We start from the raw sequence: 20,377 nt of genomic DNA on the forward strand, positions 1-20,377 counted from the left end.
TTAACAGGGATCATTCCCATCAGTAAATGCTCTTTAAAACAAAAACACTCAAAACTCTTCTTTCCTTCCCCTGCCTTTTACAGTAAAATGCCATTTGCCATTCTCTTCTGAACTCACCTCTACCAAAACTGCTCATTAAGGTCACTAGTATCTCTGGCATCTTTCACTTAAGCCAAAAAGCTTAGCATCTCCTCTGATAAATTTTCTCCCCCTCATCCTCCTCACCCCATTCTAATCTTTTAGCAAATCCAGCTGCCTCTACAATCCATGCCACCAAATGTCATAGTGAGACTTAAAAGGTAAGCCAAATCTGCACTTAAAATTACCAGTGACTTTCCCTGTCTTTCTTCCCTCCATATGTGCATGGGCTCTCCCTCCTTTTCACTTAAATGTCACCTTACCATAGAAGCCTTCCACAACACCTCACAGAAGAGAGCCTACACCCTGTATCTCTATCTGGTTTTATATTTCTTATAGTACTTATTCCTATCTGACACACTGAAAAAAAAACTGATAAAACTAATAAAGTAATAACTTGTTTCAAACAGGGGAACAACTTTGTTTTCCTCACTGCTATTACTATGGTCCTACTTTTGGAAAAAAGATTCAGTTTGCTAATATTTACATACAAGGTTTTAGAAAACTGAGATCGGCCTTGGTAGATTCTGTAATCCAGGTTATGTCGGCGTCCTAAAATAGGGTAACTTCCTGTCCTATATGGTTACTTGTTTCTGAGGGAAAGCTTATTACACATTTTATTATCTTCTATCTTTTGTATACTAAGTGGGAGACACTGTTTAATTGTAGGCCACTATATAGTATGTACTCTTCTAAAAAATCAGGAAGCTTACAGGTAAGAAATAATGGGCTGTGTCACCATCTGAGGCATTTAGGATCTGAACCCAGCTGCAATCTTAACACTATAAACCAGACTTTAAATAATGAATAATTCAAGTGACAGTATTTTAACATAAGTGGACCCCATTCTACAAGGCATATGTGTTTAAGAAAAAATAAGTGGAAAGAAACAACAATGCATATTTATTTTATACAGGTGACCTGGGCACATAGTGAAGTAAGCTATAAAAATTCCAAATAATTATCTCTAAAGGAAATCCTTTGTTACATGGCTTTACATATTGATTACTCTGGAAAGTTTCTGAACTCTGTTTAGTAGCAGATCTCCTTTCTTGATAGTTTCTTGGTACTGCCAGTTCTTGCTATCAGGTCTATAAATAAATTCAAGAAAAAATGAATTATTTACCAGTCACATTACTCCATGACAATAGTTGACCTACTTTTAACATTTAAGGCACTTAAAATTTAGGAATGCCCTTAATTTTAAGCAATGTAACAAATGATACACAAAATGAGAGTACCTGTTGGTTTCTACTATTTCATTCACTTTATCTATTTTGCAGTGTAGTCTCCCAGCAGCAATAAACCTGGACAGTTCCCTAGAGAAAATAACAGCATTAGCTTTATAGAAAATTCTTAGAAAAATGCAAACTGCATTACAATACTGTCTTAAAATTGTAACATTTAGCGTCCCTTCAAGCTTGTTATTGCATATGCAGTAGTTGAGGTTGTCCCTGATGTATTGCAGGCTTTAAGTCATCTAGAATAAACATGATCCTAGAAGTTCCTATTCAGATAGAAAGTAGATCAAACAATGAAACCATTCATATGTACTCTGAGAAAAACTGGAGGTTAGGAAAAATTAGGGAATAAAACTGATCAAAGTAATAAAGTAATAAACTGTTTCAAACAAAAGACCTAAAACAAAATTATGGAACACAGCCCATGGGTAAACACATCAACAGCAGTAGTATTTACTAAAACAACGACCCCTTCCCTCTCCAACATATCTTAGTCTAAACAAGTGGGAGGTGAGAAATGATGCAGAATTATTGCTTTGCCCATTTTTAAAAAGGGGATTTCATCTAAAATGTAATTTTTTAAGGGAGAAAAAAAGAAGAATCCATGACAACCCAGATTTGAAATTCTTAGGTATCACAGAAATTTAAAACAAGGGCTTTTTAGGTAACAACAACTAGAGCTCAGTGGTGCAACCCTTGCCTCTTAAGCTTGTCTTAGAACGTGAAGGAAAAAAAACTGAACAATTCAAATACTACCTGAATTCAGCTACTACCTGAAAGGTACCAGCTGCCTTGCATTCACTTGTCATCAAGATGACTTAAGGAATACTGCTGTGTGTGCCCCTAACTAATTAAGGCTTTATCATCTTCACATCACAGTTAAGATACTGAAACATCACAGTTAAGATACTGAAGAGACATAACCTGACCAAGGCCACAGAGTTGGAAAAAGAAGGAAAGCCAAGCCCTTTTTCTCATGCACTGCTCACAACAAGCCACTCCTTCCACTGACTCATGAAAAACACACTCATAAGGCCCAGCCTGCACCCTAATGAACAACCCTCTTGGAGAGTGGTCATCTGACTTCAGTTTCACAGACTAGAATTCAGAAATGGAACAAAATCTTGGGATACCTGCCTTCTATTTTGGTAAGGATCATTTAAAAAACGTGTTGGTGTCTGAAACTTACCTTGAAGTGGTTAAAAAACATAAAATGTATAGATTGTGACAATATGTTAACAGGTACTGTACAATTCTTTAGAATGTTATGGATGTTTGAAATTTAAAAAATAGTAAAAAGAAAATGGTCTTATTTAAAAGAAATGCATCTTCATTTAAAGTTTCCACTGCGGACCACTGAAAACACCATCATCAACATTTAAAAACACCTACATGTGGGAGCCACCGATCTAGATACCATCTGGACATCCCATATTGTGTATGTCTCTTCCCCAACTCTACTCTCACCACCCTCGTCCAAGCCACAGTAACATCTCCTCCAAGAGCTACTAAACAGCACAACTGGTCTCTCTGCTACCTTACTCTATATAAGACACTGCATAGGACCATGTAACTTGGGCTCAAAATCTTCCAGTGGCTCCCTATCAAACCTAAATTAAAACTCAAACTCCATTCCATGACCTACAAGGCCCCTACACAAATCACCTAACTCTCCATATATTATCTTCACAATCTCCTACTGCTCCCCCGACGATGCTGGAGCCACGCTGACATTTTGTGTTCCTACAACATCCAAGCTTATTCCTGACTCAAAGCCTTAGCCTTTTCTATCCCCTTTTCTGCATGCAGAAGGACTCCATATGGCTGACTCTTCTCAATTCAAATCTCAAAGCAAACCTCACCTCCTCAAGCATGCCGTATGTAAGGATAGCATTTTCTCATCTCCATAGGTTCATTTCTATGTGAAATTACCTTTTATATTTGCTTCCTTGCCATCTCTTCCCTACTACTACAATGAAAGTCTGTGAAGAGGGAGCTGTAAAACAATATCAAACATACAGTAATGGCTCATTAAGTAGTTGTTCAATCACTGATGCAAGTACTAAAAGTCCCACATTTAACAACCAATTTGACCAGAATTGCAGCAGCAACCTAAAAACTGGAAGGAATTATCAGAGGGGATATGACCAACTGTAAAATACGAGATCTAAGAGTCATTACTATAGCTGCAGTGTGGTCTACAAAGAAGTAACAGAAGACAACTCTGGTAACAACTGGTCTAATGACCTTTAACAAATCACTTAAGAGTCACTACAACTCATTTTCCTATCTGTTAATGCAAGGGGCAGATACGAGGAAGGCAGAGGCGACAGGATATATATGTTTTGATAATACTGAGGAAAAAACCTCCCCCCTCCCCGTCAAGGTTGAGGGAACCAATGTAAACAAGTAAACTGTACCAAGTTCACGTATTAAAAGGCAACTTTAAAATTTCAATTAACATGGCATTATTCAGACTTACTGATCAATGAATTCCACACCAACACCAAATGCTTCTGCCATATAGCCAAGGGTTAATGACCTGTATGATTCCAGCAGCTGACTGTATGCATGAATTCTCATTTCTCTTACATAGTATCGATAATGAGGGGCAAAAAGCCAGTCCTTTTTCATTTCCTGTTCCACAACCGCTGCAATGAATAAAATGACAAATTATAAGACTCTCCTTTTCAGATAAAAAGATTAAAAACTAAAGCAACACTAGTTGAGTCCAACAGATAGATGAACAAGTATCAAACTTCTCACTGCCCTGCCACATCATGTCATCAACAATGGCAGCAACAGCAGTGATAAAGAAGGCCAGGTATGTAAACATCATCCTTAAGTAGCAGGTGGCTATTTGACATCACCAGCAGAAAGAGCTCAGCTTCTAAAGGAACCTGTTCACAGATGACAAAGTTCACGTACTAACATTTTAACCATGGAGAACTTCTTATGCCTTAAGTAAAATAAAGTAAAATTCATTTTTTAAACAATTCTAACAGAGAAACAGCAGGTGCAGTGAAAAATGATTTATATAGACCAGAAAAAGGTATAAACCAGACATTTTCAAACAGCAACAAAACTCAGAAGCAAGAAAGCAAAGACTGATGACTCCTATTTCCTGTTTATTTGTTCATGTAAATAGTCTACATAACAAAACACTATGAACAAGGTTTGAAGACAAATGATAAACTAGAAAATTTATTTACAATGATGAGTTAATGGCCTTGATCCAGAAAGAGGTCTTTAGAAGTCAATTAAACAGTAAAATGTATGTAGAGGATTAATGAGCAATCCACACAAATATAAATTATTTTACTGAATAACTCCTGTATATCACTGCTCTAGATAGTTATATAGCAGTGAACCAAAAGACAAGATCCTTGCTGCCACAAAGACTAAATTTTCAAAGGGCAGAGACAGATCAACAAATACACAAGATAAATCCTGTGAAGAAAATAAAAGTAACATGATAGAGTGACGAGCAAGTCCTCCACTGGATTGGAGTGGACAGGGAATATCTCTTTGAGGAGTTGGCTAAGCACAGAGCAATGTAAATGATAAAAAAAAGTCTGAAGGCAGGAAAAGCATGGTTAAGCCCAGGAACAGAAAGGATGGCAGACTCAGTAATGCAAGTAGGAAGACAACTACAGGGATACAGAAGGTGAGCAAGAAAAGAGACTCTAGAGTACACTTATGTTTGTGGTTTCAACAAGATGGAAATCCCTGGAGAAGGAGAATAGTTGTTTTTAGTGTTGGGGGTCAGGGTGGGATTTAAGCATACGCTGGCAGTGTTCAAGTGGATATGCCTATTAAACAGCCAAGTGAGGACACTAAGGAGGCATTAAGGCATGAGTCTGGTGCTCCAGTTTGGGGCTGGAGACACGAATTTGTCAATCACTGCCATCCAAACGTTATCTGATGGCACAAAATGAAGATAAGAGACAAGGGCAATAACTCAGTCTAAGGCAGTCAGTCACTGAGAGGTGTAACAGTGGATGAGGAGGTAGGTCCAGAGAAAACAAGAGCATGTTACTGCAGAACCAAGAGAAAGCTGTGGTGAGAAGCAAAGGATGGTCAACATCAAGGCAGATAAAGATGAACAAGGGAACACATGATTTAGCAACATGGAGTTCCATGGCCACGAACCATGAGATGGTACGTATTCTCACTAATAAGAGAAATGCATAACACATCAATAAAATTATTTCTGTCCTCTCAGACTGGCAAAGAGTATGGAGAGGGTGGGACAGGCTCTCTCAAATGCTATAGATTGAGAGAAGTATAAATTGTGTAAATATAAACTGGCATATTTCTGGAGGGCAACAGTGGTCAAGACACAATATATTTAACCTTTGGAAAGTTCAATTTCTTAGACTTTTTTCCCAAGGAAATAACAAGTGGGAAGGATGCATTGTTGGAGTGTTCAAAACAGAGTTGCTTATAATAGGGCAAAACTGGAAACAACCTAGTTTTCTGTCAGTAGAGGATAAATTATGGCATAGCCAATACATTGAAATACTAGGAAGTCCTTAAGAAAGGATAACGTGAAGCTCCTAGGAACACTACCTGTTCAATTTGCTGCTATTCTCAATGTTAGTACACGACAGCCACTCAAAAACTAAATGACCAATTATATATATAGTGACATGAAAAGATACATTACTTGTGAAGAGAAAAAAAGGTACTTACAAAACAGCGTATAAAATACATCCACAATACATAAAAGTGTTACATGCCTGTATCTCTGGGTAACAGTACCCCTGAAGGACACACTTGAAAACCTGATTAACAGCAGTTGCCTCTAGAGAAAGGACACTGGTGATCATACATTAGAGAAAGCCTTTTTCTTCTTTATATGATACTGTTTACAACTGTATCTCATAAAGTATACATATAGTGTATAGTATATGTGTACATATAGCTTTGGTTTTTAAATGTTTTTCTTTTTTAAAGTGCATATAATAAATGAATAAAAGGTCTAGAAGAATATATAACAAAATATTAAAATCATTGTCTCGGGAAGAATTTTATGTGAGTGAATGTGTGTATGGATTTGGGAGTGAGGTGAGATACAAAACCTTTCACTTTCTCAGTTTATTTTTGATTTCTAAATATAGTCAGGTATTACCTAGAAAAGGACACTACTTCCTTTTCCAATTGAATTATTTTAGAGCACATTAGTACCAAGTACTATCCTGCTGTCAGGTCATTATGAAGATTAAAAAAAAAGCATAAGGTCTGCTCCCAGAAATTCTAGTTAGCAAAGGAGGCAAACTAGGAAATTATCACAAAACAGTGTGCTAAGTTTTAGCAAGTGGGGCATGTGGCCAGTAAGTATATGAAAAGATGCTCAACGAAACTAGTCATTAGAGAAACACAAAATTACAATGAGATATCATTTCACACCCACAATGATACCTATAATCAAAAAGAAAATAGTAAGTAGTGGATGTGGGAACACTGGGACCCTCACACACTGCTGATGCGAATGTCAAATGGTGCAGGCACCTGCTTTGGAAAACTGGCAGTTACTCAAAAAGTTTATCAGAGGGTTACCATTAAAGTGCAGCCATTCCACTCCATATGTCCACAGAAAAAGCTGTACACAAATCTTCACTATAGCATTATTGATAGTAGCCAAAAAGTACAATCAATCCAAAAATCTATGAACTAATGAATGGATAAATAAAATGTAGTATATACGTACAACAGACTATCATTTGGCTATAAAACAAAATGAAGTACTGATACATGCTACAACATGGATGAATGTGAGAGCATTATCAAGTGAAAAGCCAGGAACAAAAAGCCACATATTTTATGATTGCACTTAGATGATATGTCAAGAATAGGCAAATTCGTACAGACATAAAGTAGATCAGTGGTTGCCAGGGGCTGGGGGAAAGGAGGAATAGGGAGTGACTGCTAATGGGTATGGGTTTCCTTTTGGGGTGATCAAGATGTTCTGGAATTATTATTTTCAAAATCTTGCCAACACACTAAAAACTACTGAATTGTACACTTCAAGGTAATTTTATGGTATGTGATTTATACTTCAATTTTTTTTAAGGAGGGGGCATAAAATAAGCCCCAGGAATGCAGAGAAGTAAGAGATTTGTTCTGACTGAGGGAAGCAGGGAAGGGCTCTATATTTGAGTTGAGTGATGACCAGGAGACCCCAAGCATAAAAAAGGGAAAAGAGCAGTTCTACAATATAACCTTATGTACAAAAGCAACATAACTTTATGTGTATGTATGAGAAGATAAGGCCAAGTGAGTAACTCATCATGCTGGAGAAACCTGTTCCTACATTACCTGAGGTAAGTACTATGAATTCTCACAAAGCAGCCCAATTTATATGCATGGAGAAAGCATCCAAAAACACTGGGCCAAAAGCCACTGCAAAAACATTAACAGTAATCATTTAGAATCCTCCATTCCCACTTTTCACCAATGCTATCTATTAAACCAAACACCTTCTGAAATTTGCAGCATGAACAAGAGACTATATCAATGTCAAATTTTAAGTTTTTGGAAAGACCCCTGGGTCAACTTGATGCAAGCTAATTCTTCTATCATCTTAATAGTTTGTGGTCATTATTAGGAAACCAAATAGCCAGGAAAGAATGGGAACAAGAGGGAAAAACAAGCAAATGTGTGTAGGCAGGATCACTATAAAGTAGCTTTGAAGGAATACAATTATGTTCAACAGATTATTTTCTTAACCCATAGCCCTTGAAAATGATTTGCAAATCAGCACAAAGATTTAGCTGTTTAGCTATTGCATACAGAATAACCTATTGCTGAATTCAAGGTTCAATTAATCTCTAACCCAAATCACATTCAGAATTCCCTCACTTCTTTCTCCATGAAGTTCAATATTTATAGCCATTTGCTAACTTTTGCCTTATACCCCATTACGACGCTAAACCAGGGGTCTGGCAAATATTCTCAGCAAAGGGCCAGAGAGTAAATATTTTTAGGCTTTGCAAGCTACATAGCTCTCTGTCACATCCTCCTTTTTTAAATAACACTTTAAAAATGCAAAATTCATTCTTACCTCCTGGGCCATACAGAAGGCCACAATCTGATGACCCCTTTTCTAAACAAAACTGGGCACATTAGGAATACTGATCAAAGACATGCAGCTATCTACACACTACATTTCTCAGATAGGTAAAAAATCTTCTGAGGTTATTTGCACATAGGATCAGGAGTAAGATAATCAAAAATATCAATTCTATCCTTACCTAATGATTGGAAGAAAACAGAGTAACGGCATTCATAGAGTGAAAACAGATACTGCCGAACTGCTGGAAGACTGTGCAACACTTCAAGAATCTCTGCTCCTTTAATGACCTAGGTATTTTAAAAAACATATATACAAAATTTTAAAATGTACATTTTAATGATTTTGTGTATTGAAACAAAAAAAAGTCTTTAAATTTGAGTATAAAAGTTTGGTCATTACCTTTTCCCTGAGATCTGGTCTTTCTAAGGCAATCATACTGACATAGACAGTGTAAGTCACAAATGTTTTATAATCCATGAGTTCATAGGATGTAAATGTTGAAACAGTGTCAAGGAAGAGTTCAGCTGCCTGTTTGAAATCACGAATAGCCACACAATAAAGACCCTGATACACTTTGAGGCGGTTTCTCCTGTCCCAGTCTCCTCCTTCTTCTATTAAGCTATGAAATAAAAACAGTAAGATCATAGTCTGGAAACAGACAAAGCCATGTTTTAAAAAATTTTCTGTTATTTGAAATGAGGAAACAACTTTTAACTTGAACCAAAAGGAAATATTTAAAATATTTTACTAAATAAGTACATCAATTATTTGACCAAACTTACTGGCTATAAACAAAACAGGCAGTTTCTTATATCAACTTCTCATTTGTAGCATCATAATTTAGAGAGAATATAATCCCACTGTTAGAAAGTACCTTTTCGCCTTTTCTGTGTTTCGTGTGATGAGATCATTATCCATATAAAATAAGCCAATCCTAAGGAGATAGAATACAATATCCAATCGGTGACCCAGGGCCACAGTTTTGTCATATGTCTTGCGAAAGGCTGTCAGAGCTCCCTCCTGTCAAGAAAGCCAAGGCAATAGGTGAGAAAAGGCTACAAGTTTCCAAAAAAAAGCTATCAGCTGTCTGGGATTTTCTTCAAAAGTTGGGGGAACAGGTAGGAGTAGAGGTACAGCAAGATGGCCATTAACTGGTAATTGTTGAAGCTGGGTGGTAAGTACACAAGGGTTTATTATTCTACTTTCTCTACCTGTATAAAGCATAAAAAATACATAATGCCCAAGCATATACTTAGATTCTGGAGAACAATTTAAGAAAAATATAATATATTCACAATTGTTAAGTATTTTTCTTTGTTCTGTATATTCAATGTTTTCTCTCTTCAATAATCACAATATACTATTTCAAAATAATCATATCTGAAGGGTTTTGGAAATTGTATCTTAGTCGCTATTAGAATATGACTAAATTTGTAAATATGTAATTTTCTCTCAAAGCATTGTGGGATGTTTCCTTTGCTTTAAAGACAAGAATGTGAATAAAATAATTTATTCACACTTGGTAGTTTTCAGTATGTGTCTGCCTGGTTTGTTTTATGTAATTATTAGTTATATTTCATAAATTTATAAGGGACTGGGAAGACAGCAATGGATACACGTGGCACTCAGATCTTGGTTTTTAAATACTATCCCCCACTAAAAGGAACCAGGGATCCTGGGACAAATGGATAATTCTAGGTTTATTGGAGTGAAAATAACAGGTGAACCTGTGACATTTTGTTTTATCAGAAAATAAGACTAATGAGATATGTCAAAAGGACAAAGTGTCTTGAAAGAGCCTCTACTAACAAATTTGCAACAAACTTAGCACCATAAAGAATAAAGACTCTCATCAGTGGTAACAGTGAATAATAAAAGCCCACTAAGTCCATTAAGTATTTAGTAATACTAAATAAAATAAAATATAAAAAAAGAGTAAATAGGAGGGGAAAAGTTCTTTTTGGAAGAATGATATTTAATAAACACAGAGGAAATATAATATTAGAACATTTTACAACTTCCTGATATTGATTCAAGCATGTCCTTGTTGAAATTCTTCAAAACCTGAATCAAAAGTTTGAAGTTTCTCATTCATATGTAATATATTAGTCTTTAAAACCAAACCACAAACACACAGCTTAAAAGTAAATGGAAACCACTAGCTAATTCTAAATTTTTATGTATTTTCCAAATTTTTACAATGACCAAGTCTTAAGTTTACAACCAGAAAAGAGAAAAAAAACCTCGTTTTAGATATACATTACAGAACATTTAGGCACTTATTATGTGCTAGGTACCAGCCTAAGCTTTTTCCTATCTTTAATCCGCATTAAGTAGAAACTATCAGTACCCCTATTTTACATATGAGGAAACCGAGGGTTTCATAAATCATAATTACCAAGGTTGAAAATAGAACCCAGGCAATCTGATTCAAGAGCTGACACTATTTTTTTTTTTTTTATATTGGCACCATGTCATTCTACATCTAAATACTTCCAGGCAAATAATTTAAAATTAAGAACATTCAAAGCCCTTTTTCTTAACCACTATTACACAGTTACTCAAATTTCAAAGATCCAGTAATGGTGGGTACCCCTCTGGTGCCCTGATGGTGGAGTAAGCTGGCTGTTATATAGAACAACAGGCCACACATATTAAAAAAAAAAAAAAAAAAAAAAAAAGTTCATTATCCCAACAATTGTTTCATATACTATACCCTAGAGAAACACTAGTGTATATACACAGAGACATACATAAGCATGTTTTTACAGCAGCAGTTTGCTAAAGCAAAAACAGATGAAAATAACACACATGTCCAACAACAGCTGAACAGGCAAATAAACTATGCCAGAGCTAGCTCCACTGTGGAACATTTGGCAGCAGTTAACCAGGATGAGCCAGATTTATGTATGCTGGCATGGAAAGACCTCTTAAATATGGAAAGACCTCTTAAATATAATGCTGAATTAAAGGGGCAAACAGGACCATACACTAGTACACTATGATCCCATGTACAAAAAAAAAAAAAAAGACAAAAATTTCTGCAGGTGTTAATTTTTTTTAATTTGTTCTTTTATTGAGCATTTATATTTTTATATATAAAATTTTACATAAAAAAGATTTTATGGCCAAGTGCAGTGGCTCACGCCTATAATCCCAGCACTTTCGGAGACCAAGGCAGGTGCATCACCTGAGGTCAGGGGTTCAGGAGTTTGAGACTAGCCTGGCCAACATGGTGAAACCGGGTCTCTACTAATAATACAAAAAAATTAGCTGGGTGCGGTGGCGCACGCCTCCCTCGGCCTCAGCTACTCGGGAGGCTGAGGGAGGAGAATCGATTGAACCCAGGAGGTGGAGGTTGCAGTGAGCCAAAATCACTCCATTGCACTACAGCCTGGGCAGCAAGAGTGAAACTCCGTCTCAAAAAAAAATATATTAAAAAGTTTATATAAATGCACAATAAGGTACAGAGTAAAGAAAGATCAACAGAACTTCAGCATTTACTATACTGTTTCTTAGTTTCTGCTAAGGAAAGTATTACTCGTGTAAAGTACTAAAGACACCAGACCAGTGCTTCCCAACCAAGTGAGAAAACTGCTGAAAATGATCCCAATTTTGTAAAAGCAGTAAATAAAATTCTCTAGATCTACACTTACGTTTTTATTGGCATGGGGTGAAATGGGGAAGAATACAGCCCTAGCTGCTGTTTAGGGAAATGACAAGGCATTTCATGGAGACTTTTTCATCTTTACATTGATTCACTAGTATAAGCAAGCATGATTACCTTTATACTTTTTCTAAAACGAAGTTAATTTTTTTAATGAGAAACGATTATCTGGAATAGTCCCCAATTTTAGCCCACACTAACTACAGAGAGGGGAAACCATCTCCACTCACTTTGTCACCTATCCGGCAGAGGTACTCGGCCTTTGCCATCATTGCATCGCGAATTTCGCTCTCTCCTAGATTCTTCTCTGCATCTTCCAGCTCCTCATCCAAACGCTTCAACTCGTCTTCATTTGCCTTCTTCATTTTATTGAGTAGGTCCACGTCTATCTGCCAGTCGAGGGATCTGCACAAGGCTTCATAGTAAGGAGCCATGTCTGACATGCAAAAAGAGGGACGTGTGAGTGGGGACACTTGTGCCCTCAAGTCAAAGTCGGCCCAAGTCTTTCACCCCCCGACCCCCAATAAGTCATCCACCAGTCTCTTCCCCACTAACAGGAAGGCATGGGATGGCGCTTAATAATCGACTTGGCAAAACATGAAACGTATGCTGGTGGGAGGTTTGCGTGAGGGCCAATCCTGGCACTGCCAACCTCTACTAGGGCTGGAGGGAGGGCAATCCTCGGTTTGCTCTTGCCGGATTCTGTTCCAAAAGTCTTCAAACAGGGAAAGACTTTTTATACACACATACACACATATGTTCAAACACTCACATTCACTATAGAAGGGCCAAAAAGAACCGAACCCAAATTTCCTTCCACAGGCAAGCTGAACTCTCCTGCTGGAATACCCCGCGCCCGGGAGCAGTCCCGAATGACAGTAAGTCACGGGGCCTTTACTCTGTGCCTAGCACAGGGATAAATATTAATGCCTCACGACTCTCCTCCAAGCTGCCCTTACAGGGGAAGGCCGCACAGAGATGCCAACCGCTCCGAGATAAGGCGAGGTCCCCCAGGGTATCCCCAAACCAAAGCAAAACCCTAAGGACCGGAGAAGCCAGGCCTGGTCTCGGAGACCCCGTCAGAGGGACGCCCCGGGGTCTGGAGCTCCATCAAAAAAAGTCCCCGCAGGCTCCGGAACGCGGGGACGGCCCAGGCCTAGGCCGCTGACTCGGCGCTCGTGCGGGCCTCACTGTTATCGCGGACGGCCGCCATCAGCTCGTCGCGCACGGCAGCGTCTCCGCGGTGCTCGGGCAGGCTGAGCAGGAAGCGCAGCTGCGCGATGCGCAAGTCGGGGTTCTTGGGCAGACCCTCCTCCTCCAGGTTCTCCAGCGGCATCGCGGCGATGGGAACAGCGGCTGACAGGAGACAACTCGGTTCCGACCGGCTACGGCAGCGGAAGCGGGAGGAGTCGGCGAATACGCCCGGCCGCCTCCGGCCCGACTTCCGGCTCCGTCTCCGCCGGCAGCGTCCTCTGCTGGACACCTCCGGGAACGCCTCGCCCGGCCTGGGCGCCTGCGCCCCAGTGTGGTCACCGCGGGCTTTTCCACGCTCAAGGCCCCGGCGGAGTCGCAGAGTGGGTGCGGCCCAACTCAAAAGCCCAATTTCTTGAATCTCTTTCTCACTCCCTTTTTAGCTATTTTACTTTCTGTTTGTAACTGATGGGACCTTAAAATTTTTTGAAAAATGAAAATGTAATAACAGCATCAATAAAAAATCACCATAGTTTGTCGAGTCGTTACTCTTACGCATCTCATTAAAATCATCTTCATGCTGCGAGGTAGTACTATTAGCCTATTTAGTAGGTAAGACAACTGAGGCACAAAGAGGTTAGGGAAACTGATCAACCAAGGTCATGTAACAGCCGTGTTGCAAGGCCTAAATGAAAACCCCTATCTAGAACTCTAAAATCCACATTCTTTCTGCAGTTTTTAGAAGAAAAAAACTGCACCCAGGATTCTGCGTCATAGTACAACAGCATGGTCGTTTTGTTTACATATAAATTAAATCAAATCATTACATGCCTGCATTTTCAGCCTCCTTTTGTTTATATTGCTGTAGATCTTCAGAGTTGGTCATGGTTACATTAAATTCCGTTTTGTTTTGTTTTTTTGAAACGGAGTCTTGCTCTGTCACCCAGGCTGGAGTGCAGTGGCACAATCTTGGCTCACTGCAACCTCTGCCTCCTAGCTTCAATCGAGGTGCTGCCTGCCAGCACCACCACGCCTGGCTAATTTTTGTATTTTTAATAGAGACGAGGTTTCACCATGTTGGCCAGGCTGGTCTTGACCTTCTGACCTTAAATGATCCGCCCGCCTCAGCTTCCCAAAGTGCTGGGATTACAGGTGTGAGCCACCCTGCCTGGCCTAAATTCCATCTAATGGATTTACTGTAATTTACTTTCACTCTTCCCTCTCTTAGAGGTATCTTTAAGGTTGACCAGAGTTTTTACTTACGTAATATAAAAACTTAGATGAAGACTTTGGATGTCTAGATCACTTCATGTTTTGCATCTTTTTCCTTAACATAAATTCCCAAGAAGGAATAATGGACTAAGGAAAGAAGGATTTTGTGACTTGGGGATATTTAATGTTAAATGGTTTTCCAAAAGAGCTGAACCAGTTTACATAGCTGCCGAAACAGGTGAGACTGCCACATCTCAAAGGCAGCAGGCATCATCACATGATTTAAATGTATTATTTGTTTCTATAAAAATGAAACAAGCATTTTGAAGACAACTCAAATGATAGAGAATATATGAAGAGTAAAATAATTTACTATTAAATAGCTCTCCACCACTGCTAAACTTTTGGTGAAAAACTTTCTAAACATCTTTCATTTAGTCATTCAACAAACATGGTTGCATGGTTACAAAGTACCAGGCACTGTCTTAGGCCTCAAGGACTCAGCAGTGAAGAGCACAAAGCCCTGTCTTTGGAACTTACATTCTAGAGAAGCATAGCTTCTTTAAAACTCACCTGAGTATATTAACATGATAATTCTATACTCGCACATTTTATTTTATTTATTTATTTTTAGACGGAGTCTCCCTCTGTCACCCAGGCTGGAGTGCAGTGGTGTGATCTTGGCTCACTGCAACCTCTGCCTCCTGGGTTCAAGCAATTCTCCTGCCTCAACCTCCCAAGTAGCTGGGACTACAGGCCCCCGCCACCACACCCAGCCAATTTTTGCATGTTTAGTAGAGACGGGGTTTCACCATATTGGCCAGGCTGGTCTTGAGCTCCTGACTTTGTGATCCGGCCGCCTCAGCTTCCCAAAGTGCTGGGATTACAGGCGTGAGCCACCGCGCCCGGCCTATACTCGCACATTTTAAACTGTGTTTTGTTCATTCTACCATGTATTGTGGATATCTTGGATGACAATGGATTGACCATATAGGATTCCATTATATTTATTTGTTTGTTTGTTTGTTATTTTTGAGACAGATCTCACTCTATTACCCAGGCTGGAGTGCAGTGGGGTGATCTTGGCTCACTGCAACCTCCACCTCCCGGGTTCAAGCGATTCTCCTGCGTTGGCCTCCTTAGTAGCTGGGATTACAGGCATGTGCCACCAAGCCTGGCTAATTTTTGTATTTTTAGTAGAGATGGGGTTTCACCATGTTGGCCAGGCTAGTCTCAAACTCCTGACCTCAGGAGATCTGCCTGCCTCAGCCTCCCAAAATGCTGAGATTACAGTGTGAGCCACCACACCCAGTCCATTGTATTTATATACCAACTTTTTCCTCATGAATCCTTAACTGCTAACTGATTTGGTTTATTTTTGTTTTTTTCACTCTTATTAACATTACAGTGTCAGTTATCTGTGTGCATATATATTTTCACACTTACATAGTTATTTCTCAATCTAAATCTCTAGACGTGCAATTGCTGAATAAGAGGGCATTAATATTTTCTATTTTGATATATTCTGTAAGGATTTTATGAATTATTTTCCACAAATGATAAATCAATTTACATTCCCACTAATAGTGAACAGAGAGCCTGCAGGGGAGAAAAAGTAGTATCTTTTCCTCACCTATTGCAAGGTTCATGGCTGAGGCACCTATAATAAAAGACAGAATAACAGGGCGAGGAGAGGTGTCTCACACCTGTAATCCCAGCATTTTAGGAGGCTGAGGCAGGCAGATGACCAGGTCAGGAATTTGAGACCAGCCTGGCCAGCATGGTGAAACCCCATTAGCCAGGCATGGTGGCGCACACCTGTAATCCCAGTTACTTAGGAGGCTGAGGCAGGAGAATTGCTTGAACCCAGCAGGAGGAGGTTGCAGTGAGCTGAGACTGCACCACTGCACTCCAGCCTGGGTGCAAGTGCAGCAAGACTTTGTCTCAAAAAAACAAATAAATAAAAATAAAATAACAGGAGAAAAGCACACAAATATATTTAATATAAATTTTAGGTGACATGAGAGGCTTTGGAAATGAAGACCCAAAGAAATGAAGACATCTGTATATTTGTAAGGTAAGTTTGATGAAGAGTGGACAGTTGTGTAGAAGTATGATTGGTCAAAGGGGGTGTGATGTGATGGTAATAAATTAGGGGGACTTAGTAAGGTCTGTTTGTTCGGATTCTTCTCTGTGTCCCTGTATCTTCATAAATAAGGGTATTTCTTTCCTTTGGGCATAGGGATAATATCTTTGGAATGAGAGTCTTATGACCTACCTTATAGGAAGTTCAGGGGATTCTTTTATAACTGGCTTCAAGCGAGAAGGGCCCAGAGAAGGTGAGAGTGACCTTCCTGCTTCTACCACTTCCTCAAAGCACAAGGTGTGATATTTTGAGGTTGCGTGTCCTGAACCCCATCAGATCTGTCTCCCAGTGTACTTTCATCGACCATTTTAAGCTTTGCTAACAGTTGCTTTTCCTTTGCATTCCTTTTATGATTAGTGAGGTTAATTTTTTTTTTTCACATTTTACTGACCAGATATATTTCCTATTTTATGAAATTCTCGTTTGGCTTTGTCAATTCTCTATGTAATCTTCCCTCACTGACTAGTAAGCAATCTTCATATTTTAAGGAAATTAACTTTGTTAAGTATCACAGCTTCCCCCCTCATTTATTTTTCTACATTTTTAGGGGTTTTTCTTCAAGATAAAAGCTTACAATGTTTAAATAGTTAAATGTATCAGCCTGTTAATATTTGTGACAAGAGTTGGATATATGATCCAAAACTCAGGTTGAAGTTTAGGGGGAAACCTGTAAAAGTAGTCTCGTAGTTTAAAGTGTATGTGACTGGTATGTTCTGGTTTCCAGTTCGTCCTAGTATAGATGCATCATCAAATTAAGGTTGCAATTGCCAGAAGATCTCAATTGCAGGGGATTCTGTGACTCATCATTATTCCAGGTGCAAATGAGCTTCAAGGCGCACAATGCCCTGCTGTCGGTCCCTCCACTCAGCACAGAGGAGACAAATTCCCGGTCAGGTCTGTCTTCTTCTTCTCTTTTTACTATCGTAACCATTAATGGCTGAGGCATCAATCGAACCCTGAACTGTTGCTGTGATTTGATTGCCCAGCTGATCAAAGCAGCTCTTTGCCCCATATTGACAACTCATTATTGAACAGTAAATTGCCCATTCCATCAATCTCTTTGTAGCCACTAACTCAATTTGACTGGATTAACTAGTTTTACAAAGACCCTTCTTATAGCTTGAAATCTGAGGTTTTTGTAATCTCAGGGAGGAAAAACAAATATGTATCTTCTTGGTAGATATATATCCTGCCCCATGGAAATTAAAATGTTTAATGGAAACAGGCTATCGTGAGCTAAGGACATAGTTTTCTTTTTTGCTCTGGTTCTAGGGTTTATTTTAAAAATCACTTTTTCCTCATTTTTTAAAATCTGTGTTACAAGCCCTTTGCTATTAGAACCTGGTTTTATTTTGAGATCTCACCAAGCAGGGCCCTCCTCCTCCTTTTCAGCCTTTGTACTTTTCCTTTATGTGAGATTATATGGCTCTGAAAAGGCTGCTCTGATTTAGGGCACTGGATTCCTTCATTGTGAGCAGAGCGTCGTCAGCCCTCTGTACAAGCCCCACGGGCTGTTGATTGTGATGACTACCATGCCCACTGCATAAAAAAATGTTCCTCTGAGTGTATAATTAACTTTATCTGCTTTGCTCACTTTTAATTACATGCACTTTCAGCTTTTTCATTGAATTTCAAATACTTTATGTGCCCGGCCCTGATGATAGCTTCCCTGTATATGTCCAAGATGGGTTTGTGCAGGCAGAGTTATCTCTGCTCCTGCCAGCATCCTTCCTGTTAGGCAGTTATTGATCACACCACACTGGATGGAAACTCTCCATAGAGCATCTGCTTGGAATGCACAGAAATTTCAGGGTGATTGTAGCATAATGATCAATTGATGTAGCACGCTCATTTCTTCCTCACTAAATTACTCCTTTCCAAAAGAGTATTTTGAAGGAAAAAGAGTGCTTACGAACACTGTTGTTTCTGGAGCAGTCTGGGTAATTGCTGTAAGCAGTATCAGTTTTCTTTTTCCATGATGAGAAGACAGTTGCACAAGGCAGGGAGAGTGAAATGTGTCCCCCAGGATGACACACTTCATGCAACCCCACCATCAGCGTAGACATCTTACTACGTGCTGGGGGTACCAGACAGAGCAGTGGTCACAAAATTTATGGGGTTCACATTCTGGCGGGGAAAGGGTAGAAGAAGACAGAGAAGCAATACACCATTAACTAAATTATTCAGTTAGTGGCAAAATTAGTGAAGACATGAACGCATGAATGGAATAGGAAAGGTTTTTTTTTTGTTTTTTTATGAGGTGGTATTTGAGATTAGATGAAAATGATGGGCTTGGGTTAGGGTCATTTTTAAAGACAGTTACTTTGTGCCAATTTCCTTAGTTCGTTTAATAATTACCCCACTTTGTGTATAAAATAAGTGGTGATGAAGAGGTTTTTCTAGCTTGTTTTCCTCTTTGTGTTTTGAAAATCAGCACACAGTCATCTGCAGGGTGCTAAGGATACAATGATCCTGGGAACATGATTTGAAAAATCAGGAACTTGCAGCTGAACCAGGGCAGCCATTGAGAAGCGGCCATCCTCCCATTTCTGGTAAATTGCCTAAAATGTACATATCAATCATGTTAACCTGTCATACCTCTAGTTCCACCCACAGTCCATCTGTAGGGCTCGTCTTGGGTAGACACATGACACCCAGGGAAGCAGTTTGAACTGCAAGTAACCATCAACCTGAAGCCTACGAAGGGTCCTGGCATGAGAAGTGTTGTTCCAAAAGGAAGATCGGGGACACTCAAACTTTTACTTTTCAGAATTTGAATTAGAAACTGTGGCTAGAATCACGTTAGTAGTGGGTGTAGACACCATAGGGTCGTGAAATAGAGGGGAGGATGTTGGAGGAGAGCAGCCCGGGATATGTCAGAGATGGAATAGCAGGCTGAAATCATGGGCAAGGAGGGACAGGAGAAACAGAGGTACGCCTTACTGAGCAAAGGAGCCCAGAGGGGATCTGAGGAGAAGCAGACAGACAGAAAAGAGCCTAGCCACAGAAAAAGATGGCAAACCCGGGTGGATCATCATCAGCCTATGTGGCAAAAGAACTTAAGTCAACCTTACGTGCAAATCCAGCAGCGAAACCATCTTTACAACACCAATCCATGCTCCTATTCCTGCTCTTCCCAATGCTTTCAGTTTATACCTCTTGCCTTCGCTGACCACCCTATTTTCTTGAGTACTAATATTCCAGTATTTTTAAGCACTTGTTAAATTATACTCACAATAAATACTAGTCACTTACAGTCTCATAGGGGGTCTCTGCTCCTAAGAAGAACAATTTTCTGCAATTTAACAACAGTACCCATGCATTCACCCTTTGACACAGCAATCCTGCTTCTGGTAACTTATCCTGAAGCTTCACCTCCAAAAATTCAAAAATTCAAAAATACACATGCACAAAGTTATTCATTGCAGCATTGTTTAAAATTGTAAAATATTGGAAGCAATGTAAATGCCCAAATATAGGAAAATGTTTGTATAGACGATGGTACTTAACACACGATGGGGTATTATGCAGCTGTTAAAAAAAAAAAGAAAGAAAGAAAGAAAGAAAATCTTTATGAGCTGATATGGAGCAATTTCCAGAAATCAAACGCAATTATTTAACAACAAAAAATGACAAAAAGGACTAGAGGAGAGACACTATAAAAAGCATAAATTTAAAAGTAACCACTGGAATATGGAATATCG

The 20,377-nt window shown here is 39.1% G+C and overlaps 2 protein-coding genes across 17 annotated transcripts in view; one reads left to right on the plus strand and one right to left on the minus strand.

Annotated features, from left to right (window-relative positions):
* LOC105483316 (ataxin 7) overlaps positions 1 to 2,892 on the plus strand; it is a 150,526-nt gene extending 147,634 nt beyond the window's left edge. For all 13 annotated transcript variants that reach the window (XM_071092037.1, XM_071092029.1, XM_071092030.1 and 10 more), the window contains one exon: positions 2,259 to 2,892. The gene's annotated coding sequence lies outside the window, so the exon portion shown is untranslated. The remainder of the gene's footprint in view (positions 1 to 2,258) is intronic.
* Positions 1,022 to 13,536, minus strand: LOC105483304 (proteasome 26S subunit, non-ATPase 6). 4 transcript variants are annotated; one of them, XM_011744107.3, is made up of 8 exons: positions 13,316 to 13,536; positions 12,355 to 12,560; positions 9,332 to 9,477; positions 8,857 to 9,076; positions 8,636 to 8,744; positions 3,862 to 4,030; positions 1,380 to 1,457; positions 1,022 to 1,229 (listed from the first exon to the last, which is right to left on the minus strand). In XM_011744107.3, the coding sequence occupies exons 1-8, from the start codon at positions 13,458 to 13,460 to the stop codon at positions 1,133 to 1,135; spliced, it is 1,170 nt and encodes a 389-aa protein (XP_011742409.1). In that variant the 5' UTR covers positions 13,461 to 13,536; the 3' UTR covers positions 1,022 to 1,132. The 4 variants fall into 4 exon arrangements, with proteins under 4 accessions (XP_011742409.1, XP_024649097.1, XP_011742421.1 ...); XM_024793329.2 differs by lacking the exon at positions 13,316 to 13,536 and adding an exon at positions 13,172 to 13,250; XM_011744119.3 differs by lacking the exon at positions 13,316 to 13,536 and adding an exon at positions 13,084 to 13,213.
* Positions 13,537 to 20,377: the final 6,841 nt, after the last annotated feature.

The sequence above is a fragment of the Macaca nemestrina genome, chromosome 2 (assembly GCF_043159975.1).
Source record: "Macaca nemestrina isolate mMacNem1 chromosome 2, mMacNem.hap1, whole genome shotgun sequence".
Taxonomy (NCBI): Eukaryota; Metazoa; Chordata; class Mammalia; order Primates; family Cercopithecidae; genus Macaca; species Macaca nemestrina.